Genomic DNA, 17235 nt, shown 5'->3' on the forward strand with positions numbered 1-17235 from the left:
CCATTTCCAGACTGAATAGGAAACATGTCAGCTTATTATATATTCATAATGTGTGTCATTAATATTTGTGAAAACTAATTGGTAAAGAGAAAAAAGAGTTGCAGTTTTCTCTGCATCAGGCAGGGGCAGCCACTTTGTTCTGGCCACAAGATCAAATTGTAATAATAAAAGGAAGATTAGGGTTTAACATCCTGTCGATTTTGTGGTCAGTTAGAAATGTGCACAAGAAAGAACAGAGGAGCAAATTGACTATGTCCCTCTTTGAATGGCCCATCCTGGCATTCACCTTAATTAATTTATGGAAATGATGGGAAACATAAATATGGGTAGCCAGATGGTGTTTCAAACCCCAGTTCTTCCAAAACATTAAATTCTGTCACCTTACTTGCTCATAATTGCAAAAGTTGTGGCAAAGCTATTGTTTTTCTGTACCACGAGTCCCATTTACTTAAATAATACCATTGCTGTTTGTGTAATTATTCAGGAAATTAGTGTAGGTTTCTGCTAGAAGAGCTGATGATCTGCCCTGTGCCAATATACTTGAAAAGAGTCATTTTTGCCAATTCATTTACAAATTGTCTCCTCCACTCCTGCAGCGCCACACTCATGTAGCCCACTGAAACAGTGGTACCCATGTTATGTAACTGGTTAACATCAGCATTCACCAGGTTAGCAGATGTTCCGCAGTCTTGGAGCACACATATAGACATATAGCGACCCTCTGTATTTGATCAGCTGTTTTCATAAAGTGCAACATTGAAGGTAAAGGCTCTTTCACATGCTCCATCATACCTTCAATGAATGAGAAATACAGTGACCAAAGCTGTGAGTAAAGCTTTTCTGTACATCATTGGATCATCATGTCGCCAAACGCTAATGTCTCCTCGTATTTTGAGCGGTTCACTGTAGAAGGAATATCACACCATACTGTGAAGTTATGGGACACTTAACCTGTCTTTCAAAGGCCGGGAGTTAAGTCATAGCAGTAAAGGTTTAGCAATGCTAGAAACCCCATTTGTCAATGGTTACAGCAAAATAAACGATTTTTTGACATATGTTATAATAAATCAACACTAGTGAACATGTATAACAATAATGGAAATTCCTGGATGAGATAATATGTAAAATAAAGGAAGGACAACAACTCACTGTAGTTGACTGATGTGTGGCAACTTAGAAACATGCAAGAGAAAACAGTATTTGCACTAGCGTTTCGAGCTCTTGCTCTTTCTCTAGTCAAAGTACACACACACACACACACACACACACACACACACACACACACACACACACTCAAAGACACACTCAGCAGTGGATGTGTGTATTTGAGTATCTCTGTGGTTGTCTGTGTGATGTGTGTGCTTTTTCTAGAGCAATAGCAAGAGCACGCTCAAAAGCTAGTATGAATTTATTAATTTTTTTTAATTTTATTTTATTTATTAATTTTTTTAAAATATTTTTGCATGTGCCACTTGCAGTGACCTTGCCTGTGACAGGGCATGTAACTGTGATTTTCCTCCATACTTTACATTCAACATATTGCAGGAAACTGAAATAATAGGAAAGATCTTGTTCAAGTATTTTAAGGCATCAAGACATGGATATCAGTTTCCCCCTGAAAATGCATACAAATATAAAGAATAACAATAGTGAGATGGAAGTACACACTATTCTTTGTCCTTGTACTTTACATCATTTTTCTTTCAAGTTGTGAAATAATGGGAGGAAATAGCTTTTTTTCCACATTCACTGGTAATGAGTTTTTCATTGTCAAATACATTTACATTAAAAAGTTTTTCAGAACATCTATTTGTGTCCTTAATGACACGTAGTTTAGATTGTTATCCTTCTGTATGTACAGTTCCTCAGTTATGGCATCTCTTCTATGGCTGAATACTTTTATGAAAAATACTAACTTCAAGCAGTAATGTGGGTATTAAAGAAAGCTACAAAGTCACAAAAACCAAACATAACTTAGTACGGCAAGAACAGTAAATAATCGTACATGTAGAGTAAAGCAGTATTACTGGCACATTGATGATCAGGAATGATGACCGTTTCTTGTACACAGGTCATAGTCCCTGAGAACGAGCCTGTGGGCTCGACCATCGTGACGCTGTCGGCGACAGATGGTGACGAGGGCCCAAACGGGATGGTGCGCTACACTATCTCCAGTGGGAGCGAGTGCGAGGAGTTTGCTGTGAGCGCAGAGACGGGAGCAGTCACCATCCGCCAGCCGCTCGACTATGACTTGGTGCCCGAGTACCACCTCAACATAACCGCCAGCGACCTTGCCTTTGAACCGCGCCATGCCACTGCCACGCTGAGGGTGAGTATGGCTCTCGGGACACAGCAGCTGCTGCCAGCCTGCAGCTCTCCCTCTCTTTCTCTGTCTCACAGCTTTCTAGTATTTTGCCATACCACTTTAAATCAACTGATACACCTTGTTTCAGCAGCAGTGCATCATTTCTGTCCCAAAAAATTTATTATTTTTTGAGGAAAATATCTATCAGCCCATTACCGGTATATAAAGCAGAAATTTTAACATGGCATCTGTAGGTGGCAGTGTTTAAGAACTTTGGTTGTGTCAAATACTTGAATTACCTTGTTTACAATGCTAACATAGTCTAACATAAACAATTATGACGCCACACAGCTGTGAAAGTTGTTATTTCTGATGATTGAAATGATTCTGATACCAATCTCAGCAAGCAACTGCGCAGTAGATATCACAAAAGGTATTGCGATGTGTGTTGTGTGTCGTTTTCTTTTCTTATTTTAAAATGAATGTGTGGAATATGTGTAGTTCATCACGAATTTTGTTTATAACCCTCGGACACAAGAAGAGCTCGGCAATACCTGTTATCGTGTGTCAGTTCTGCTTTCGTAGAAACACAGGACACGTGCGAGAGGGAGATGAGGCTTGTTTCCCTGCACAACTCATCTTCCCTGTGATGGCCAAAGTTCTAGTTGTTTACACTCACAGCCAGCCACCAGTTTATAGTGGCCACTGACTGCACTACAGCAGGTGGAAAACAAAACCTATCGGTGTATTTTGACCGTGCCAAAATTCTTCCCTTAGTGTGCGACTAGAGCTATTTTCAGCTCTGCTTCTGTGCTATAAGCATCTTGCCACTTCTGCTTGTGGCATTGTCAAACATTGGTAACTCGGCTGTGAAGATTGGCAAAGGGCTAAATTAATTTACTGCAGATTTTTTCAGTATCAATTTGGGTGGGAAAAGAAAAATAATGTCCAGAAACACCTCACATCAGAGACTCACTCAATTCACTGGCGGAAAAGTGTCACTGCTTCGTAGCACAAAACAGTCATATAGTCAACACTTCAGTGCACCCAAGAAAAGAAGGAAAAAGTATTTCAGAAAAAAGCAAACATCTCAGTCAGAAAGCTTCCCAGTTTTTTTTACAGTCAATTTCAAACCACTAAGGTTTTATTTTCAGATACCTAACATGACAGCCATTTAAATTTCTACATCAAACATTTAAAAACAGAAAAAAAATATATCTGAATTTTGTCATAAATAGAAGTTACTTTCTAAAAATGGATATCAATTTTTCAAAAAATAAATGCTACATTTTCGGGTCCCTACTCATAACAAATGATTAGAGGTGCACTAGAACACACCATTTCCGTAATGGCTGTGAAACAATATCCGACACCAACTCAGATGAAACCCCTGAGGAATTACGTATGCTTTGCAGTCCATAACAGCAGTCCATACTTAAAGTGTCTGTAAACTGAAGACATTGCTTCTATAATGTGAAGAAATCACCATTGAAAACATATTGTCAGCTCTGTTTTATCCCTTCATAAAAACTGTGTGCAAGATGTCTGTTGTTGGAAGACAACAATCCTCCATTTGGATGCTCTCCTATTTACTTCCTGGCTTGCAACATAGCTTCAATCTGCCACTGTCAACAAGTGGATAGAAGTAAAGAAGAATAGCCATTTTGTTTTGTAATCAGATTGAGTTCCCAGAACTTGTATCCTGGACAAATTCTTAATCTCAGTGCAGAGGTATATACAACCTTGCGGGATCTGGGATAGGTGCCCTATGTTCCAATAGTGAATGTCCTCATCTACTTGGTCTCTGTGTTTGTATTTCCGGTAGTTAAGGGAACATATCCCTCTCCAGTCTATTCAGGACCCTCAATTTGCTCTAATATCTAGGGAAGGAAGTGGTGTTCTGTTTGACATCAGAACATGTGGGCATCTGGGATAACAGATTTGTAGAAGAAGCACAAATACCAGGTGGCTTCACTGTGCACCATAACCTAAGCTGCAACTTCTTCATGTGTCAGTGGGAGGTTGAGTGCCTGGAATAAGCTGGTAATAAGCTGCAGTCCCTGGAGCATGTTACATAGTACAGACTTGGCTCTCTCCAGCCACAGGTGAAACAATTAACGCCTACCTCCTAACTGTGTGGCAGTAGAGTTTCCTGTGGTGAGCAGGCCTACCAGTGTGCAGTCACACAGCACACACATGTCTCACATTGTAGGAGAGTGTATCCATTCTACATGGAAGAGATCTGACCGTAAACTAGCCAAATATGTGCTCTATGTTAGATTTTGAAAGAAAGTATTGAGTGTTTATTAAATTTTTGGTTGCCTCTCATACTTTTCACAGTATGTATTGATTGCTTGCCAAGTTGTTTTAACCTACAGACCCTTTTCAATTGTGCACTTTTAGACTATTTTAAATCTTTCATGCAGTTACGTTTTCGATAAATTTCTCCATTATTATGGTTATTGTAATTTTAAAGTAAAGTCAGTAAATTGAGATGGTGGAGTGATGATCATGATCTGTTTTTACCTCTAACGAGAAGCACATCAGTAGTTTTTATTTAAGCACTAAGATTCCATGACTTGATGCCACAACTGATGCTCTTCCTAATTTACCATTTCCAGGTGACTCTGACGGACGTGAATGACAATGCACCATCGTTCGAGCACGCCGAGTACTCGGCATCAGTGCGTGAGAATGCGCCAGCGGGCACGGCAGTGTTCACACTGCTCGCACATGACGCCGACTCGGCACGCTATGCTGTCGTGCGCTACTCCGTAGTGGGTGGTTCGGGACGCGACGCCTTCCGTTTGGACCCAGATACGGGCGTGCTCTACTCCCGCCGACCCTTCGACTACGAGCAGACCCAGCTGTACACACTCGACGTGCTTGCCACTAATCCTGACTCACCCATGTATGGCTCCACCGAGGTCAGTAATCTGGGCATATTGAGTGATAGGGACACTATTTGACAGATGCCAGGACTATTGCTCTAGTACGACAATCAATTTCCTCGTCTGACTGTGCCCAGCTGAGCTATCGTTATGCCCCCTAACTAACTCAGCATTGTTGAGAGTTTAAAACATGAACCTGCCTCTTCTGTTCATATCATCTGCCTTTCTTTTCCCTCTGTTCTTTCAGCAGCTTTCCATATTTACGCACTGATCGTAGCTGGCAGGCTTCAACTGCAGAAGAGCATTGAACCTGCTGCCATACTGAGAAATCGACATAAATTCCCATGGCAGTTTGACAACCAAAGAAACCCAGGACATATAGTGATGCCAAAAGTCACAGTATTAACCCTTCACACTATTAAACTTGCAGTTAAGTGGAGTATAAGCAGTCATCGCTAGAATTTTATGAGAATTCCATGTAGTGTCTTGTTTCCTGATGTAATCACCTTACAACTTGGTGGACTATAAAATATGTAGTACATTTCTTAGATTGACACTTAATTCCTAATCACTACTAATCCAACTAGGACAGTGACACCCACTTGTAACCAACAGTACACAAAAAACAGCAGCAGTGGCACTGTAAAAGCATACAACTGCTGCGCAAAATGCCAAACACACCTAAATAACATTCTGTTCTCAATCACAGCAATTAAAAACAATGAACATCATTGCTTTCAGTCTGGAAAACTGGCAAATTTCCACATTGTATCTAACACTGCAGACTATTTCTGCAACACATCAGTGCTATCAAATACATAAGTGCTTGTTCTGGAATGTCATCATTGATCATTACTGAGTGATAATGTGGGAACACTACCATAAGCTCCCACAGTAGTGGGTGATGACCTTGATGTATGCCAGCCGACATAATGTATATATAAGACATACCAGATTGTGTTGTACTGCCTCACATGTGACATACGTAGCTGCTGCTGTTGTCTTCCCTCTGCCTGAGAGTGAGAGGGTGAGGAGAGGAGATGCTGTGTGCAGGTGGTGGTGCACGTGACGGGGGAAAACGAGTTCTACCCACACTTCGTGCAACCCGTATTCCACCTGGACGTCTCCGAGTCTGCTGAAGTGGGCACAAGTGTCGGCACCGTGCGTGCCACAGATGAGGATGCAGGCGATGACGGGCACGTCTTCTACTTGTTCGTGGGCGCCAGCAATGACCGAGGCTTCAGCATCGTTGCCACAACGGGTGAAATCCGAGTGGCGCGCCGCCTCGACCGTGAGACACAGAGCCGTGCCGTCCTCACTGTGCTGGCCAAGAACCGTGGCTCCATCCGTGGCAATGACACTGATGAGGCCCAGGTAAGCTGACTTCAGTATTGCTTTGGGGGTAGTGTCAGCATCAAGTGTGGAGCCCTTAAGTTTAGATGTGGAAAGAAACTGCACAACTTCTAACGACTTTCTCTTGCAGAGAACTGCTTACACAGTTGATCTAAAATATGAGTGTGTCGTCTGAAGCTCCTAAAATGTATTAGGATTAATAAATGTTCAGGAATTTCCTTTATAATGTAATTGTATAGATAAAAAAATCTACTCACCAAGCAGCAGCAGGGGAACATGCGTGCAAAGGTATTTAAATTTGCAAGCTTTTGGAACCAGTGGCTCCTTCTGGCAGGAGGGTTGAAAGAAAGGAAGAGGTGTGCAGGGGTAACCTCACTAGTCCTTTTTGTTCACCTCTCTTTCTTCCTTTTCAACCCTTCTGCCAGAAGAAAGAACCGCTGGCTCCAAAAGCTTGAAAATTTAAATACCTTTCTATGTGTGTTCTCCTGCCTTTGCTTGGTGAGATGTTGTACCTATTCAATTACAAAAGATTTGCAAAAACTGATTATTTTCATTGGTACAGGAAGCATCTTTGCCTCTCTAGCAATTTAATGAATAGTTGGGGACACAACCTATGGAAATATTGTTTTATGTCTTGTCTTCAGTGCTTTTATCAGAGTGACCTCATCTCTACTCAGTAATCAAATTATTTGCAGTGTTTCAGACATTTAATTTTGGTTTTGAGGATGTTCCCCGTTTCTTGTTGACTGTATAAATTGTTTACAGATGGCATTTCGTGCAAACTAGGACAACTTGTGAGCACCATATCTGTGTAAAGGGGAATTCCCAGGCCTATCCGCACTCATGATTCACCATTTTAAACTGTACTACATTAACAACAAAAGCTTTGTTTCTTCTGGGTCTCACAATTACTCATTGAGAAGCAGATGGCTCTTACCTCTCAGGTGGCATACGAGTTTTGAAAAGGAATGCAAAGTATCACAGCTCACAATGTGAATAGCCGTGTGAGAATCAGTTAAATGTAGCCTTATTGACAAGACATTTAAGTGAGTTTTTGAAAGAAATAGTGCACTTCCTGTAAACCGAAAGTCTCAGTTTGTCAAGAAGAGAATTTTGCCTAAACTCTCCATCATAAGGGGTCAATTCTTACTTTTTACAGAAAAAGTCTAGGGAAAGTTGTAGATGGAGGCTCGAGTTGCACTGGTGTCAACAACCATCCAGGGTACTGGATAAAGCAGTTTTGGTGATCTCTACACTAATAAAAGATTAGTACTGCTAACTTTCGAGTGTTTTGCAGACAATGAAGACAAGCCTCAGCTGACAACATCAGAAACCACCCTCGTATGGTAAGTGCCTGGGGCAATATTAGATTTTGTGTTCCTTTGCTGCAGGTGATCATCTCCATCCAGGATGGCAACGACCCGCCGGAATTCGAGAGAGAAGTGTACGAAGCGGAGGTGTCGGAAGGGGCGGCGCCAGGTGCCCTGGTGGCCACTGTGCGTGCCACTGATAGTGATGTGCGGCCTCACAACAACCACTTCTCCTACTCGATCATCGCTGGCAACGCTCAGCATGCCTTCAAGGCAAGTCATTTAGTGTTCTATGACTCTCTTGCCTCTGTGCATACTGTACTGGTCACAACCGTGACAAATGAATGGTCATCAGTGCTGGTAAGCACAAGTCAATACTCTTAAGTGAACTACCTAATGTTACAGTTGCATTATCTACACGCACAGTATAGCTTGTGCTCTGGAAGTGAAGGCTGAGGTGGATGGGTGGAATGTTTCCTCTTCGTCTGCATATGATGGGGCAAAACCTGCAGTGTGAAAGTTGCAGTGTTCTTCATGTTTAGCATATTTTTCACCTTCTTCTCAAAAACATTCAGTAGACTTCATAATAACCATTGTATTACTACACTCTTTTTTATGAGGATAGTGTAAGTTTTTGATTTGATGTTTTTGATAGTTAAAAGGCTGTAAGGATGAATTACAACAAGACACTCACCTATTTCCATACCACAATTTGTATAACTGTCTAGGATGTCTTGTACCACCAGTTATCAATATTATGTGGGCAACTCCGAGGGGAAAATATGTCAGAAATAATGGCACAGGTTTGTCATTTCACGTCCTGGTTTTCCAGATGCCCATTGTCTCAACAAAACAAATACCTTTCAATACTACTTCCTAAATGACTTGTGCCACATAAAGCTGTATGATGACATTCTTAAATTTCCCCTAGTGGCCAAACATTAAAGAAGTTGGTACACAAGCTACTGATGTACCCTGCTAGAATTTTTTGTCTCCTTTGTGCATCAAGTGCATTGTAGGTGTAGTTGTAGACGGATTCAGTGTTTTGTGGGAAGGTGAGACGAAGGTATTCTGGTACGATAATCCGACAATTTTGATAGCCCACCAGAAGGCAAGGACATAGACGACAGCCACTAGGCAGCACCTCTATAATTTTCAAGCACTGCTGTCATTACCATCACTATGCGCAGGCTACACCTGCCGCGTCAGCCTGTCGGTGCTCACTGTGGTCCTATAAAGCCGGCGGCACAGGGGCCCAGCCTACAGTTGTGTTAAGACAGTGCTCATGATCATTTGCCTATTCATCATGCTGTAGTCGCCGATAGTTGCTACATCTTGGTATACGATTTGGTTTTGCTCTCTGGTCTCGGTATTTCGCTGAACGACGTGTGTTGTCAGTCGTCCCTGTTGTGGATGTCCACATTGTATCGGCGATTCCCCATTAACGCCCTTCAGCCGGTGTGCTCTGGGCTCCCTCGCGTCCAGTTACTAGAGATTTTGGTGACAATGAAACAGCAGAGATGGGTACCTAAACATATACAAACCTACTGCGTAGTGTGGTTGAGTCCAAACACGAGAACAACCTTGTCACTAAACGAGTGCTGCCAAAAATCTAATCCATTGTGCACAGATGTTCCCTTTTTACATGCTGTGGTGCATTACTGACCTGTGTTGCAGTTCTGCTGAATTCTCTAGTCACAATTCAGATGCAGTCCTGCCCAGTGCACAGTGGACAACACAAGAGCTGAGTCAACTGTCGGCTTGTCGATAGGTGGACCCGGCGACAGGCGTAGTGGAGACCACGTCGCGGCTGGACCGCGAGGTGACACCGGCGTACGCACTGGTCCTGGGAGCCATCGACACGGGCACACCACCACAGACGGGCACTGCGACTTTGCGTGTGCAGGTCACCGATATAAACGACAACGGACCACAACTGGCCGCTGATGCATCACGAGGTTACGTGTCTGAAAACGAACCTGCGGGTACGTCCGTAATGACGCTGACTGCTACCGACCCCGACCTGCCACCCAACGGAGCGCCCTTCGCCTACAGTGTGGTGGGTGGCCGCCACCGTGACCTCGTCTCTGTCGAGCGTCACTCGGGGCTCGTCCGTACGACACGTCCACTGGACCGGGAGGTCACACCGGAACTTGACATAATTGTGAGTACATCTCTTGTATTTTCAAACATTGCCTCTTTCTCGTACCTGTATGACTTTGCCTTATATAATTTATAATTTATTTTACAATTTCAGTTTTCCAAGAGCAATTTTTTTGTTAAATGGATAAGGCGATATACAAGAGAATATAAGAGAAAGGAATATGTGCTGAAATGGAATGCCAGAAATCTTAAGACAGAATGAAATGGAATGCAAATTCTCTCTGGCAGTAATCAGTGTCTTAAGTAACATAATGGAAATCAGTTTGCCGGAATAGTAGTGTAATATAATAAGGAAGAAAATAACTAATGTGGTACAGGACGTCATAAGTATAGCGATAGTAGAGGTGAAGAACCTGTGAATGACTCACGACTCAGGAAATTGTCGATCTCATGGAAGAAAGGAGAAAATCGTACAACTGCGGAAGGACCATTGCATTGTGAGCTGCTTAGCAATGAATTTAATAGGATGTGCAAACAGGATAAATGAGAATGGAAGAGAGAAGTGTGTTGAAAGAGATATGATTGTAGGAAGATTGACATAGAATACAGGAAAGTTCGATGCAGTTTTGGGAAAGTAGAATGTAAAGGTAGTAACCTACAAGCTGCAGGTAGGAAACCTCTATTAAATGTGGGAGATAGTTCAAATGGTACTTAGAAGGCTTATATGGTGAAGTCTCGCAGTGTGATAGGAGAGGAGCAGGAAGTTTGGTAGAGCACCAAATGACTCGGTCTCAAATAAGTCACCAGTAATTGATGATATGCCTAAACAGCTATCTGAAATCTGTGGGTGATTTGGGAACTAGAAAGTTATTTGGGTTAATGTCAGAGATCTGTGAAACAAGTTACTTAGTATCAGATTTTCAGGAAACATCACCATCACTGTACTGAGGAAGGGACTTTCGGATGAACACAAAAACTGTCAGATGATTAATGTGACAAGCCACATTTGTGAAGTGCTGATCAAAATAGTATACAGTAGGGTAAGAACAAAAATTGACATTGTAATGTGCAAAGATTGGTTTGATCTAAGGGAGAGAGAAGGTGCCAGAGAAATAATTATGACATGGTTATTGGTGATGGAAGGAAGATTCAAGAAAAATCAGGACATCCTCTTAGTATTTACTAATGAAGAGAATGTTCATAATTCTTAGACAATTGAGGGTGAAATACAAAGAAAAGCAAATTATTTGCAACACCTACAAGACCCATGTGGGTGTAATAAAAGTGGAAGTTCAAGAAAGACCAATTTGTGTCAAGAAGAGAGTAAGTCAAGCTTGTAAGCTACCACTACTACCATTCAGATTGTACACTGAAGAAGCAATAAATGAAACGAAAGAAAGTTTTGGATGAAGATGGAAAGTTTATGGGTGAACACATTCCAGTGCTCAGATTGTAGATGACACAGCCCTCATGTTAGATGTAGATAACACTTAGGCTTGTTGAAAGGTGCGGACAGCATACATAGCATAAAATACACTTGTATCTTATGGATAAGCAGAGCAAAGGTGAAGATGATGAAGGATAGCAGAAAGGAAAGTAATGACCAGTTTAACATCAAAGCTATAAATGGCACAGCATTGTAAGAACTTATAGAATTCTCCTATCTAGGAAGCAGGATTACACAAGGTGGGTGAAGCAGAGAAGCTATCAGAGATGGATTGGTAGAGATGAAGATAGCTTGCATTCTTCAATAAAGGAATTCCTTTTCGTACCTTATATTGGTATGGAATGCAATAAGAAATTCCCAAAAGAGTACATCTGCAACACGAGGTGGTAAGAAAGTGATACTCAGACCATTGGAAATTGAGATAAGAAGAAACTGGAAGCTTCTCAAATGTGCTGCTATTTAAGTATGGGTCACCACATGCTCAAAGCTACACTGCGTATCCTGAGTAAATTGTTCCTTGCTGCAGCTCCAGTTATCTGTAAGCTTAACTTTGTTTCCAGGTTTTTGTATGTAGCTGTTAATGTCAAAAATTACCTGGTAGATAAATTATGATATAAAAAAAGTGCTAGAAAGAGTAGATAAGGAATAAAGTCTGTGGAAGACCCATGGAAGAAAAGACGACAGGTTAATGCAACATCTGCTAGAGCATCAGCCAGCCAGCCAGCTGGAGAGGAGGGGGGGTATTCAGGAGACAGCAATCCTAACATATGAAAACCATACTATAGGGGATGTTGGATCTAGTAGTTACGTAGAGCTGAAAGGATTGGCACGTGATAAGAAAAAAGATGGAGGACAGTGTCAAAAACAGTATTAATAATAGGAGGAAAAAACAGCTTTTCGATAACTTTTACTTTTGTTGTGAAACAAGTACTAAACGCTTGGCTCAGTTAGTAACTCAGTTTTTCATTTCTCAGTTATATTTCTCCATCAGCAGGTGATAATACATCAAGAAAAGTTTTGCATCACCATGGATACAGTCCCTTTAATTGTTCAGAGATGTCACTAAACATGCCCAAAGATGTAAACAACCATGTATGAACAGTGCCTATTGGATGTTGGGGGTCCAGCAGCTGATAAGTTCTAGTCACGGCTCTTGTTGTCTGCCTAGATGGTCGATATTGCGGCTTGATTGCGTCCACATTGTTACTTTGTGCAAGAAAGGGCTCTCAACAAGATAAGTGTCCAGGCATCTCGGAGTGAACCAAAGTGGACATGGAGGAGATACAGAGAGACAGGAACTGTCTATGACATGACTCGCTGACACCACACAAGGGCTACTAATGCAGTGGATGGCTGCTGCCTATGGATTATGGCTCAGAGGAACCCTGACAGCAATGCCACCATGTTGAATAATGCTTTTCGTGCAGCCACAAGACGTTGCTTTATGACTCAAACTGTGTGCAATAGGCTGCATGATGTGCAACTTCACTCCTGACGCCCATGGCGAGGTCCATCTTTACAACCACGACACCATGCAGTGGGTTACACATGGGCCCAGCAACATGCCGAATGGACCGCTCAGGATTGACATCACATTCTCTTTACCGATGAGTGTTGCATATGCCTTCAACCAGACGATCGTTGGAGATGTGTTTGGAGACACACTGCCCAACAAGTGCAGCAAGGTGGAGGTTCCCTTCTGTTTTGGGATGGCACTATGTGGGACCGACTTACGCTTCTGATGGTCATGGATATCACCATTAATGTCCATCCTCTGATCGATAGTGCAACCATATCAGCAGCATATTAGCTAGACAGTCTTCTTCATGGATAACAATTCGCACCCCCCATCGTGCACATCTTATGAATGACATCGCTCCACTAGAGTGGCCAGCATGTTCTCCAGGCATGAACCCTATCGAACATGCCTAGGACAGATTGAAAGGGCTGTTTATGGACGACATAACCCACCAGCCACTCTGAGGGATCTTCGGTGAATCACTTTTAAGGAGTAGGACAATCTGGACCTAAAGAGCCTTGATGAAGTTGTGGATAGTATGCCATGACAAATACATGCATGCATCAATGCAAGAGGATGTGCTGCTGGGTATTAGAGGTACCAGTGTGTACAGCAGTATGGACGACCACCTCTGAAGGTCATGCTGTATGGTGGTACAACATGCAATGTGTGATTTTCATGAGCAATAAAAAGGGCAGATGATGTTTATGTTGTTCTCTTCCAGTTTTCTGTACAGGTTCCAGAACTCTCGGAACTGAGGTCATGCAAAACCTTTTTTTTTTATGTGTGTAATTAGTGGATTAATTCAGATTTTTGATTGAGACCAATTACAGTTTACAAATTCCTTAAAAATCAGAGTATGATGAGGGCCATAAAATGTTTTATTGCTGCAAATGTTTTATCTCTAAAAAATTCAAGCTATACTTTAATTCAGAAATGTCTTGCTTCGTCTGAAACATAGTGCAGAAGATTAGACTGTACATAATCTTGAGAAGGGTGCCATTTTATTCCTGTTTTCCTGAAACATACACCTCAACACATCTGAATCTCGTAGGCACTCCCGACCCATTATACATGACAAATTTTACATGTACATGTTGCGAATGACAGGGATAGTTTGTAAAACATTTTAAACTAGCAAATATTATTTTACTTCTGGTTAATATTTAACTAGTTGTTGCTGCACGATTATTAATACTTCACAGCTCAATATGCCACCACACAAAAGAAAAAGTTTAAGAAAAGTGCCAGAAATAATAACTAACTGTGACATGATGAAAGTGAATTACTGATCTCAGCCGCATGAGAGCAAGCCCTCAGGTGGCTGAGATTGGCAGTTCACTTTCATCTTGTATATATACAGCCACACAAGTAATAATAACTATGACATAATAGAATATAGGATTATCGCGATCTGTTGTACTGTAATGCTGTTGAATAAATGCTTATCTTTGCAGAAAAGATGCCGTTAAAATGAGAAATAGAATGTGACAACAGGTTACCATGAAATGAAGGTGTACGATGTCTAACATCTCAGTGGTAAGGAAGAAGCAACCTTGTCGCAGACTTGTTGAGCCTCTTGAAAACTGATCAAAATTACTTTTGCAGCTAAGTAGTAGGGGGGGGGGGGGGGGGGGGTGTCCACGTGGGAGACACCAACTGTGTTCTGTCAGTGCAACAGTTAACAGGCAGCCTGCTATCCAGTGTGTGGTCATTGCACCCTGCAACTTTTTTGGGTTTTACGGTTGTAAGAGTTGTTATTTTGTGTGTTGTTACTGTTACTTGTACTGTACAATGTCAGTAGGAAGTTTGTCAAAAGTTGTAAGTGTGGAAGACTGACATCATTCTCTTAGCATGGGGTTTACCATGTTAGCTCATTCGAGAGAAATGGTTTGTATGTTAAATGCCTACTTTGAGACTGAAAAATTTAATGGTAGTCAGCTGCTGGGCTTTGAATATAGATAAAAATACCATTATGAGAATTTGCAAGGAAGTGTTGGAGATAGAAAAGGAAACTGGAGAAACATTTAAACTGAAAAACCTTGTGAAAAAAATATTGTATGGATAAGCAGATCAGAAGATTTATATTATAATGATAATTTTCCTCCATAATTACCAGTATACATTCATTTGCAGAGGATACGGTTCGTCATCATGTTTATAATTATTATCACAGAAAGGAACATCCAACACTGCAAGTTATTGGCCACACTGAACAAAACAGGACTTTTTCAGGCAGTTGCATGCGGTTATTCACCATTTTACACAACCTAGGGTTTCACTGTGGGAATTTCTGTATCCTAAGTTCTTGATGCTGAGGTTGGGTGGTCATTTCTGGTCATGTTGTCAAGCAGGGCTGGACAGATGAAACTACCAAAGGAATAATGGCCATGCCTTCCAGCACTTGGGGCAGAACTGGAACTCTCTGAGAGTTTTGTAACACGAGGTAATTTCAGTTAAATATGATGCATGCAGGCACCTTGCTAGGTCCTCCCAAATGGCCTCCTGCTTTTTAAATCAAAGAAAACAGGAAATGAAACTTCTGTCAGATTAAAACAATGTACCCAGCCACCACTTGAACATATGACCTCTGCCATCTGCAGGCAAATCCTCTATTGGCTGAGGTACTTGACTCGTGACCTCTCTTGACTCATGACCTCTCTTCACAGCTTTACTTTTACTGGTACCTCAACCCCTGCCTTCCAAACTTCAAGATCCCAGGTTCATGTCCTCGTCCGGCATACAGTTTTAATGTGCCAGGAAGTTTCATATCAGTGCACATTCTGCTGCAGAGTGCAAAATTCATTATGAATGTAGGATATTACCATGAAGAAAAAAACCATGTTACACTTACAATGTGGTTTATATAATCAGTAATAGCAAATCTGAGAAAACTGTCAACAATAGTTCTAGTTAATGCTTCTTACCATTGAGTTGTTGTTGACAAGGCACCTATAGACCTACAGACAAAGGGAAAGGAGGACATGGTTAATACGGAAATTTATTGTTGCTGTGGTAGATGGTGCTGGCGAATGAAAGTTCCTCTGACCATGTGCTGTGTGTTCCTTTTGTGTTGCAGGCTGTGTTATTGATGCAGTGTATTGTAAGCAGCAGAATGGTCCAGCGTTCACACCAGTAAAAAGCCCAGATGGTGTTTGCGTATGGCCAAGCAAATGGAAACAATTGAGAGGCAGCACAGCAATACCAAAACAAGTACCCTCACAGACATGGACCACATCACACACATTTCAAACCCTATTTGGGTGTTTGTGTGATCATGGGTCCTTTCAAACAAACAAATGTGCTGGGAGGCAGTGGACTGTGTGTACATTAGATTTGGAGGACTGGATTCTACAGGATATTGAGATGAACCCTAGTACAAGCTCCATAAAAATGACCACCAACACGGTGTTAGCCAAAGTATGATTATGTGTTTCCTGTATGACAACCGCTACTATCAGTATCACTTGTAATGAATGCAAATACTATCAGCAGCTGATTTCCCTCTACGGGAAAAATATTGTCGATGGTTTTTGCACCAGACTATCACAATTGTTGCATTTCTGTCATCAGCCTCTTTACTGGCCAGAATGTATACCAGAATTGGCATCATCATTCTGCACAATCGTCATTTGTGGGCTACAGGCAATCCTCAGTGAATAGTTGATGTGTCTCATCTGCATCTGTTCAGCATCAGTGATTGGGCAGGAATTCTTGGCAACGACATACTAGGACTGCTTATAATTCCACAATGCCCCGAAAGAGGAACATACCAAGACTTCCTGCAGATAACTCTGTCTGAGCTGCTTGAGACTGTGCCTTTTGCAATACAACAGGTTATGTGGTTTCTGCGTCATGGAGCACCACAGCACCACCCCACTTCCACATTGCAGTTCGCCGACACCACAACATCTTCCCCGGATTTTGGGTGGGATGCTGAGGACCTGAAGCATGAGCTTCTAGATCACTGAACTTAAACCACCTGGATTTTTACCTCTGGGGATATCTGAAAAGTGTTGTGTATGCTCAACCACTTTCTGATGTGCCGACCTTTCAATAGTGTGTTCACGGCACCTGTGACACTATTCAGAGAGACCAGGACATGTGAAAGAGTTTAGCAATCCATGATAACGACATGTGGACATGCACGTTGCATCCCACGGAGTCCACTTTGAACATTTGTTACACGGATGTGATGCAGCTCTGTACCGTGCTCCGAGATGATTTGCTGTTGTTGTTCGCACGTTTCAGGTCAGATGTTTGTAGGGACCTTTTCTCTTCCATTTACAGTCAGGAATGTGTCCCTG

General features: G+C 41.9%; 1 protein-coding gene across 1 annotated transcript in view; it reads left to right on the forward strand.

The window, feature by feature from the left end:
- Positions 1-17235, forward strand: part of LOC126278037 (cadherin-related tumor suppressor) — an 817086-nt gene that overhangs the window by 663627 nt on the left and 136224 nt on the right. The window contains 5 exon segments of the mRNA XM_049977779.1: positions 2072-2329; positions 4927-5232; positions 6250-6570; positions 7941-8132; positions 9631-10023. Of these exon segments, the coding sequence (XP_049833736.1) occupies positions 2072-2329; positions 4927-5232; positions 6250-6570; positions 7941-8132; positions 9631-10023 (1470 nt within the window).

This window comes from Schistocerca gregaria, chromosome 6 (assembly GCF_023897955.1).
Source record: "Schistocerca gregaria isolate iqSchGreg1 chromosome 6, iqSchGreg1.2, whole genome shotgun sequence".
Classification (NCBI taxonomy): Eukaryota; Metazoa; Arthropoda; class Insecta; order Orthoptera; family Acrididae; genus Schistocerca; species Schistocerca gregaria.